At 41.1% G+C, this 10,416-nt stretch overlaps 1 protein-coding gene across 8 annotated transcripts in view; it reads left to right on the forward strand.

The window, feature by feature from the left end:
* CCDC30 (coiled-coil domain containing 30) overlaps window positions 1–8,494 on the forward strand; it is a 76,910-nt gene extending 68,416 nt beyond the window's left edge. For all 8 annotated transcript variants that reach the window (XM_033921800.1, XM_033921803.1, XM_033921804.1 and 5 more), the window contains 3 exons: window positions 1,963–2,077; window positions 5,667–5,737; window positions 6,069–8,494. In XM_033921800.1, coding sequence (XP_033777691.1) covers window positions 1,963–2,077; window positions 5,667–5,737; window positions 6,069–6,294 — 412 coding nt within the window. In that variant the 3' untranslated portion in view covers window positions 6,295–8,494. The remainder of the gene's footprint in view (window positions 1–1,962; window positions 2,078–5,666; window positions 5,738–6,068) is intronic.
* The last annotated feature ends 1,922 nt before the right edge of the window (window positions 8,495–10,416 follow it).

Genomic DNA, 10,416 nt, shown 5'->3' on the forward strand with positions numbered 1-10,416 from the left:
ATAACAGTGCAAACAAAAGCAGCCAAACACACCCTAGGTATGCCTGAACACCTGCAGTTATAAAAAGTGGAATGGGCTAGCTCACCACAAAATGACCATCCATCCTGCAACCAAGGTTCCATGATGGAAAAAGCATCCAAATGATGGAAAGAAATTAAATCATTCTTCAGAGGACGCTTATTTAACAAACTTCTAACATTTAGCAAACTGCATTTTAAAGTTTCCAAACCAGAAGGGGCGCAGAGTAGGAATGACAAACTACTGGTTGCAGATTGCTCACCTATGGAGGGCCATGAGAGAGTTGATGGAAGAGGAAATAATCCCCAGTCCGGACAAGAATAAGAAAAACATCATTTGTTTAGCCTCTCTCCAGACTGGCACAGTTCACTGATGGGTAATAGCTCACTATGACCAGCAGGTGGAGACTGAGACAAACTTTTGGCTGTAGTACAAATAGCTGTGCAGCCTCCATCATAATCAGTCTGTTCTCAGTCTCCAGCTGTTGCAGTCTTCCCTGGTTTAGTGTAGGGCTGTTGGAAGTTGTTTAGAGGCCTTTGTGTCCTCATCTGGTGCCAGACTGAGCTTGGGGGGACCCTTTCGGGGGTCCATCCGACCTCAGGGGTGTCACACTTGATGGGTTGAGTCCCTCTCCCCATTTTCTTCCACCTCCCCAAAATTATTCTAGAGGTACCTCAGCTGTAAGCCTTGCCACCAATACCTGCAAGGCATATGACTTAGAAAGCTAGTGGAATCTGTTCTGAAAAGAAAAAAAAAATCCTAAGGCAGTACCGGTCTGAAGGGACGCCTTCAATTGTTTATATTTATTTTTATTACTAACTAGCACCTTTCTTTTAGCTAGGTCACGTATTGCGCAATGAGCACTTTTAAAGGGAAAAAGTGCTCCAGACACAAGGTCAATGCGGCTGGCTTGTGCTTACAGTGTGCTGGCCGCCACGAAGGGAATCCTCATCGGCTTCGGCTGTCGGTGTCCAGGGATCCACAACAAGAGTGCGTCACTTGCTTGCTTTAATGACTGGGTTGGTTCAGACTTCTCAGCCGCTGCAGGCCTTGGGGGAGGTTTTTCAGCAGTTTTTGAACAGGTTTTGGTGGGAAGCTCCTCCATCTTGTCTACAGTCTCAGGTGGCCCTCCCCCTGTATTGGAGAGACAGGGGCAGGTTTCTGCTGGGTCTCCTGCCTTGGCAGTGAGTCCCATTGGGCTGCCAGGGGGTTTTCCCCCTGATTTTGTTTTAGCCTTGTGCAAGGCTTATCTTTAAGGGGTCCTGCTTCCGCCCTGGGGGTCTCGGGGTATCTCCCTCCGTGTCTTCCCCTGTACAACCCCCCTCAGCTCCGGTTTTGTCTCCTTCCCCCCACACTTTTGTCCAAGCAGCCAAGGGTCCCTTTAGACGAGAATATTTTGTACAGGGAGCAGTTTTCGTTTGAGGAGGGATTGGACCCCTTGGTGGACCTCCAAGATCCTCTCGGGGGGAGGGGAGGGGGGAGGGACAGAGGTTTTTCGGTTCCGCCAACTGGTGAAGATGCGTCCGGTGTGCATATTTCAGCGGGAAGAGCTCCAGGAGCTTATTCTTCAGGTTTTCTCAGTGTTGTGCTTCGAGGAGGACGCCAAGGAGCCCCCAAGTGTTCGGGGGATCTGCTCGGCCTCCCACTCTTTTCCTATGCATCAGGATATTCAGGTCTATGGCTTGCCTGTATCCCATCCTGGAGGGGGATAGAGATACCTTGAAGTTGCCAGTGGCAGATGCAGTGGGTGCCCGGTTGCAGGAGTTTTACCAGGGATAGGTCGAGATCACAACAGATCAGTGGGTCCTGGAGGTGATTTGGGACGGTTATGCTCTGGACCCCCTTATTTTTCTTTTTTTGTTGTTGTTGTTTTGCTTTATTTCTTGTTTATTACTTTTAAACTGGGCTAATATGCAAAAACACTCCTTTCTTTATTATTGGCAGAGTTCATTTTCTGGATGAAGAGAACAAGCAGCTTCAGGACAGTGCCTTTCGCCTCAGTAATCAGGTTGTAACTTTGGAGCGCATTCTGAAGAACATTCAGACTCTCAATTCAGAGGTGAGCTTTGCTGTCTTAAGTACTCAGGCCAGAATGCTGTCATTGCTTAGCTGTTGTGCATATTAAGAGCTGAAATCTTCATGATTTCAACATGTGTTTCTGTGAGACAGGGCATACGAGTCCTGACAAGTGAATTATCTCCCCTGAATCATGAGCCTTGCAGAAGGATTCATATACTTTTTTTCTTCATCTCCGCCTCCTTCCTCACTGGGCTGTACAGCCTCTCTTCAGTTTTTTTCTTTTGCAAGCAAGCCAGAAGGTTTCTTTCTGATCTGCTCTGAGAGGTTTTTGTTGTTTTCAAGAGGATGGGGGGTATTCTCCAAATTCTGAGGCTTTTGCTGCTCAAGAGGTCTCCAGTAGCCCTGGAGCAGCTCTGCCTGGGAGAAGATGCAGACTCTCTGAGGAGCTGTCTGCAGCTAGCAGGTAAGACTGTAGACCCAGTTATTTCTTTGGACATAGAACCACCTTCAGGTGAACTACACAGCTAATGTAGTGGGGGGTGGAGAATGTACAGTTGGCAGTCACTGGACTCGGGGGAGTGGTCTTTGTCCCAGGACACCTTTGAGTGCATTGTGTGTCGCTGGGAAAGACCAACAGTTCATCTGATGGCGTCGGCAATGAACAGGAAAACAGACTGTTTCTTCAGCCGAACATTTGAGTCCAGAAACGCCGGACTGGACACCTTAGTACAACTATGGCTGGAGACAGAGCTGTTGTACATGTTTCCCCCCTCTCCATGGCCCACAGTAGACCAGATTATCCACAGAATAGCAGAGAGACAAGGGTCTCAAATTGCCAGTACATCAGTACCTACTGTAACAAGGTCCAGTGCCCATGAAGAATCTGGAACGCTTGGGCTTATAGCATGGCTTTTGAGTTCACAGCGTTAGCGAGGAAAAGATACTCAGAGGTGGTTATTACTACTCTCTTTAGAGCTAAGAAGCCAGCAACCATTGCGACCTATGCTAAGGCCTGAAAGATGTTTAGCTTTGGTGTGCTAAAGTAAAGGTGGAGTCCTTTCAGGTTCTGATTTCAGTGGTCCTGGCATTTCTTCAGGCTGGACTTGAGAAGGGTTTAACAGTTGGATCCCTCAAGGTAGCCAGCCTTTCTTGCCTTAGAGCCTGAGTGGAAAAAGTTTCCATGGCTTCTCATCCAGATGCAGCCAGATTTTGAAGGGGGCACTCAGGTTGCATCCTCCGGTAAAACAACCTTTTCCATCATGAAACCTTAACATTGTTTTACAGGGTCTTAGTAAGGCTTCATATGAATAATAATAATAATAACTTTATTTTTCTATACTGCCAACACCCAAAAAGTTCTAGGCGATTCACAGAATAAAGAGGACTGGACATTCCAGTGATGATACAAAGCTCACAGAAAAGCAGTACAATATTTCAATAGTGAAAAATACAATAAGAAACTAGGACAAGATGCTTCTGTTAAGACAGTTTTTGCCTCAGTGAGGCAAGACTCAGAGTTACAGGCACTTTCTTGCAGAGAGCCTTTTCTTAAGCTTTCAGAAGCTGGGGTCTCTCCGTGTACAATTCCTTCCTTTTTTGCTAATGGTAGTTTTAACTTTTCATGTCAATCGAGAAGTCCAGCTGCCATGGGTTCAAAGAAATAGGACAGTGATGAAGTTACTGGATGTGAAGAATTCTCCTCCGTTATCTTGAAGTGATGATTGACTTTCAGCTCTCAGGTCATCTTTTTCACCTTACTAGTAAGGCCAGGCTGGGTAAGCCAGCGTCTAATGTATCTATTTCCAGATGGATTTGCATGGTGATTTTGTCAGCATCCAATGGCTTTAGTAAACAGCTGCCAATGTCTTCGAGAGCACATTCCACAAGAAGTGTAGCTTCTTCTTGGGCAGAGGCCCAGGCAATCCCTCCCAAGATTTGCAAAGCAGCAACATGATCCACACTTCATACTTCTACAAAGTTTTATAGGATGCTGCTTTTGGCGCCTTGATGTTAAGGGCAGGCTCATCTGTCCCACCCTGGATTCTGGAGACTGTTTTGATAAGTCCCATTTGTCAGGACTTGTATGCCCTGTGTCACAGAAAGGAAGATTAGGTTCTTATCTCATAAGAATAGCCTTACTGGGTCAGACCAGTGGTCCATCTAACCCAGTATCCCGTCTTCGCGAAGGCCAATCCAAGTCACAAGTACCTGACAAAAACCCAAATAGTAGCAGCATTCCATGCTACCATCCCATGTTTGTCGCAACAGCAGGCTATGGACCTTTCCTCCAGGAATTTGTCCAAACCTTTTTTAAAACCAGCTGCATTAACTGTTCTCACCACATCCTCTGGCAACGCGTTCCAGAGCTTAACTATCCCGCCCACCCCACATATCCTCTCATGTTAGGATGAAGGCGTTTTATCAGCTTCAAATAATTCCCAAATAGAAATGCTCATAAAATGGACTATTTGTTAAACCCAGATATCTGTTGTTCATCCAAGGGAGGCCCCAAACAGTGGGCAATGAAATTTCAACACCACTTCTGTAGGTAGGTAGTGACTTATATACATAAATTGGCCATTTGAGAACTGCCTTCCCTCAATGCTGCTAAACATACTTTTGGTGGCATTTATAGAATGTATTCTGCTTAGGGGAAGGGAAATAAGATTCCACTTGTTGGTGAAGTCCCTTGTATGTCGGTGCTCTCCCCTAACTATAGTAGCACTTGAGCTTACTGGGCATGTGCAGGACACCCTACACCTAGTGCCCCTCCCCTCCCCTTGTCAGTTTTGTCTCTAGCAATGAAAAATAATCAAGCTAAGAGGATGGTGGGTGGGCAAGTGTGGCTGCATTCCCCTGCTTCTCCTGGGATCAATTTTTCTTTCAGTAGAGTTAGGCCCCTTCTTTTCCCTTTCCATTTGGCAAAACTGCTTGTCCTCTAGTGTTCGTATGCTGGTATTTCATACATTCTGTAGCTAGTCTGTATTTGCATTATGACTCCTACCCTGCTTGTTGTTTTCCTTGTTCTGTGTTCTCCATTCTTGATGCCAAAGCATCACATTAATGCATCTTTCTCAAACCTTCAGGTCTTAAGTTTCAGGAAGAACTTTGGATATCTTAATAACTCTGCCTCAGTCCATTCCTTAAATAACACGGTGTCTTCCAATACTCTTGTACTTTAGAACAGTCCACCACATATGTATACATTTTCTGTTTGTGCAAATCTACCCCAACAGCTCCCACTTGTGGTCTCGAACATCTTACATAGTTTTAGTAACATCATCCTGGTGTCTACCTTTTGGCTCTCTTTCTTGAATTTACCCCAAAATGGGGAAAATGCCTTAATGATGCAGGCTGTAAGTAATCTGAAAATGACCAAGCCAGTAAATCTAAGATGTAATTAAGTATTTGTGACCCATTGTTCTATGGGTGTGTAAATATTAATTTTGTTTATTTTCATCATGGTAAAGATAACAACAACATCAAAAGGGGAGAGGGGGCAGAAGAAAATATTACAGAAAAGGAGATATAGGCACTGATCCTCTGCAGAGACGCATGTCTTACACAGCTTGTTAAGCTGGAGACGGTGTTATGCACTGACTTTATTTCTGCATACTTTCTCTTCTTAGGAGCTGAAGAAATCAATTCCATCTGAAGGCTTCCTATCGAATGAAAAGGTTTTCTCACTTCCAGTTGCAAGGTAAGGAAAATAGGCATGATGACTTTACACATGGGAAAACATTATTATTGTAACCAATGTTTGGAAATTAATTTAAGAGAAGAAATACTGTTGTCCTGGTGCCCACTGGCTGTTCAGAAAATGAGAGGAATATGTACTTAGGCATGGATTGATCAGGGAGTGCTAAATCACCATTTTGAAAATTCCTCCTCTCTGGTCCCAGCAAGCCTGGATGGAAGGCTCAAATACAATCTTTTCTGCACAACAGTACAGAGCCAACTATGTAATGCTGTTTATTATTGTTTCATTTAATTGTCCTAACTCTGCGTTGACTGCAATGTCTTTCTTTTAGTTTTCCAGCCTTGGGATTTTCCGATTCCTTTGGAATTCTAAAAACAATTCCAGATGCAAGGAATGAGGATGTACCTGAAAGTCTGAAGGCAGCATTTTCCTTTTCACATTCACCACCTTCTGAAATGAGCTACTTAAACCTGACCTCAACAGGACAAACCCTGACATTCTCGGGAGAGAAGCATGACCAGACCACATCCAGCGATGAAGCTCAAGAGCAAGAATAAGGGCTTAATAATACAATTTACAGTCTGCCTTGTAGACTTGTGGAATTCCTTCTCACTAGAACAGAGTCCCCCAAATCTGTCCTGTGAACCCCACAGCTAGTCTGATATCTACCATGAATATGGATGAGAGCGATACATCCACTGGAGGCCCATTACATGCAAAGGATTCTCTTTCATAGTCATTGTGACTACACTGAAAGCCTGACTAGCTGTAGGATGAACAGGACAGGTTTGGAAAGCCCTGCCACATGACATAGTGTGGGAAGAGGTGAATAAAATTCAGAGGTTCAGAACCCATAATGAAAATCTACAAGAAGCTGAAACATGGTACCAGACTTTTTTATGTATCATATCACAGAGAGCGATTTTTATAAATTAAGAACTGCAATAATAGTTTGCTGTTTTGTTTTCAATGGTAGAGTAGATCATTGTTTTGATTTTCCTTTTATCATTTTAACTAATTCATGAAAGCTTTTAACTCGGATGGTTGGGGGGATGGGAGAGATGAGGAAGCTTGTAATCTTGTACTTAGTGCATTTTCTCTTGTGTGTTATAAATGCAGTTAACAGGTGCAGGATGACAATTTCATTACATTTTGTATCAAAATGTATTTATTATGACTGATATTTAGGATGCATTGGAACCGGAATCCGGTGAGAACATCTTCAAAATTAGTTAATAGGTTTAATATGAATATTCCTATTTTCATTCAGAAAATATTGGAATCAATAACATCTCCAGGTAAACAAAATCTCTCTTGTAAAAGTGAGACTCTGGACTTGGGCTTGCTCAGAGCAGTTTTAACCTAAATGAACTTTTGCCTGTTCCTGGTATCTGAAAATTTATGGTGTGCAGACTTGATTCTTTCGATGACAATTGGCACAGCAGCTACCAAAATGTATCGTCAAAAGAGGCCATAAAATGACTGAAATTATGTGGCACATTTGCATATATTTACATACAACATCATGTACATTTCTTTATTTTATAAAAATATTTTGTTGACAATTCTTGTGTGACCAGTTAACCTATTTTGTTCTTTTTCTTTAAGAACATAAAAATTGCCGCTGCTGGGTCAGACCAGTGGTCCATCATGCCCAGCAGTCCGTTCCTGCGGTGGCCCTTAGGAAACACTCTGCAAGAGCCACTACAAATCAATTTTAATGTCTTTCTGTACCATACCTGCCATGGAATGTTTCCACACCACTTCTTCCCATCAGCCTTACTCTTAACACATCTGTAATAGAGCCTATCATGAAGAAAGAAAACAAAAAAAAGAGGAATCCTACCACAAATCTGTATCATATAATAATCTTATATTATGAGTGATATAGTCAGGAAAGTTCTCCATCCCTTATTTCTCTATGAAGGTAAACTGAGCACACACTGAATGATTAATATACAAGATGCATGCATAAGTGGAAACAGACTGTGAGCTCTTTGGAGAAGGGCACCCCTTAGAGCAGGGATAGGGAACTCCGGTCCTCGAGTGCTGTATTCCAGTTGGTTTTTCTGGATTTCCCCAATGAATATGCATGAGATCTGTTTGCATGCACTGCTTTCAATGCTTATTCATTGGGGAAATCCTGAAAACCCGACTGGAATACGGCTCTCGAGGACCGGAGTTCCCTACCCCTGCCTTAGAGGTATGAGGATAGACAGGAATGGTGTGGTGTTAGTTCTAATTAAATCAAAGAAAAGGGAACAGAAACCCTACATAAAATATCTCATAAAGTCTACTCGATCTCTCATGCTGTTAAGAACAGATGAGAAAAGGGATGACTAATATTAATCTTGAAAAGCTACCGAGTCAGAGTTTTAATCTTTTTCTTTTTATATTTCTTTATTCATTTTAAATTTTACAACAAGTGTACAACAAATCCATTCATTAATATACAATTCCACTTGAAATTCAGCAATTTTATATAATAAAAATTTACCCTCCACCCACCCTTCTAAAAACATATTTGTACATAACTATCTCATATTATAAACATTACATCAATCATTTTTATTTATCTTTGAAAAATAACCCCCCCACACACATATATATTAATTGGGGAAGAATGCTATCTATTTATTATAATAATTTATTAATGGCCCCCATACATCTTTAAATTTATTAAAATATCCTTTTTTAACAGCTAATGTTCTTTCCATTTCATACACGTGACACACCGAATTCCACCAAAAACAATAATTTAATCCTTTATAGTCTTTCCAGTTATAAGTTATTTGTTGAATGGCAACTCCTGTTAAAATCATTAAAAGCTTATTATTATTAGAGGATATTTGACACTTGGCCCTCATAGACATTCCAAACAAAATTGTGTCATATGACAAAGCTACAGGATTCTCCAACATACAATTTATTTGATCCCAGATCGATTTCCAAAAAGCATTAATAAAAGGACAATAAAATAATAAATTATCTAAAGTTCCAGCCTCAAGATGACAATGCCAACATCTATTAGACTTAGAGCAATCCAATTTTTGTAAACGAACAGGGTCCAGAGTGCTCTATGCAACAGGAAAAACCATGTTTGCCTCATAGACATTGTACATCTCATTCTCCAAGACCAAACACGTGGCCATTGAGATGCATTAATCTGATGCTTAATCTCAATGCTCCAAATATCTCTGAGTCCAGTCTTTGGTTTCTTATTCAAATATCCAGATAACACTTTGTACCACTGTGCGGCCTGGTGACCCAGAAAGTCTGCCTGAAAGCATAAGAATTCTAAACTAAATTGATTATTAAGAGATTTCCATTCAGGGAACCCTGCCTGAATGGCCTGCTTCAATTGCAACCATTTATAACTTTGTTTTTTATCAAGACCAAATTTATGTTGCAATTGTGAAAATTCCAGCAGCTTACCATCAGATATAACATCATTTAAAGTACGTATTCCTGCTTTAATCCAATCCTTCCAGACAATCTTAAAACTGCCTATTTGGATCTTGGAGTTTAGCCATATATTTTGATAAGTCGATTTTTGAATTGGAAGAGGTGTTAAATTATTAACGTATTTTAAAGTTTTCCATGTGTCCATTATTATCCTATTACTTTTCCGTATTCTAAGCATTTTAATACTAAGCAGATGACGAAGCCTGATAGGAAACATGAGCTGCCATTCCAACCATAACCAGTCCGGAAGCTTCTCCATGAGTTCTGGGAGGACCCAATACATACCTTGGCGTAAGATATAGGATTGATGGTACCTATAAAAATTTGGAAAGTTTACCCCTCCCTCCTCAATTGGTTTTTGTAAGATCACTAAAGCAATTCTTGCAATTTTACCCAGCCAAATAAATTTACTAAGAATACTATTCAACCTTTTATAAAAAGACCCCTGAAAAAAAACTGGTATCATTCCCATTTGGTAACAAACAACAGGCAAAATCATCATCTTGACAGTTTGTACTCTTCCCCACCAAGATAAATGTAAAGGATTCCATTGCTCACATAACTCTGTTACTTTTTGCAATAAACATGTTTCATTCACCTTCATTGTTTCATCGAGTGTGTTTTTCAACCATATACCTAAATATTTTATTCCTTCTTCTTTCCATATAAAAGGGAACGAATCAAATAATCCTTTTGTGCAATGCACATTTAAAGGAAGAACTTCTGATTTGGACCAATTTATTTTATAACCTGAGAATTTTCCAAATTTTTCAATCAAATCAAGTAAACTTGGAATGGTTGTTTCGGGATTCCTCAAATGAAGCAGTATATCATCCGCATATGCAGATACTTTATACTCCTTACCAGAACGTGGTATACCCTGTATCTCCTTCACTTATTGAATAGCTAATAATAAGGGTTCAAGCACTATATCAAAAAGTAAAGGAGACAGAGGACAACCCTGTCTAACCCCCCTTTGCAACTTAAAACACTCAGAGAAATTATTGTTAATATACAATCTAGAAACAGGAGAGCTATACAAAGTTTGAATCATTTGTATAAATCCCGAACCAATACCAAACCATTCCATAAATGTCCATTCCACACAATCAAAAGCTTTCTCTGCGTCTAAGGACACAAAGAAAGCCGGATCTCCTATGTCTTTTGTTAAATATAACATCTGCAAGGCCAGTCTAGTATTATTAGAAGAGTAT

Source organism: Geotrypetes seraphini, chromosome 15, assembly GCF_902459505.1.
Source record: "Geotrypetes seraphini chromosome 15, aGeoSer1.1, whole genome shotgun sequence".
NCBI classification, from domain to species: Eukaryota; Metazoa; Chordata; class Amphibia; order Gymnophiona; family Dermophiidae; genus Geotrypetes; species Geotrypetes seraphini.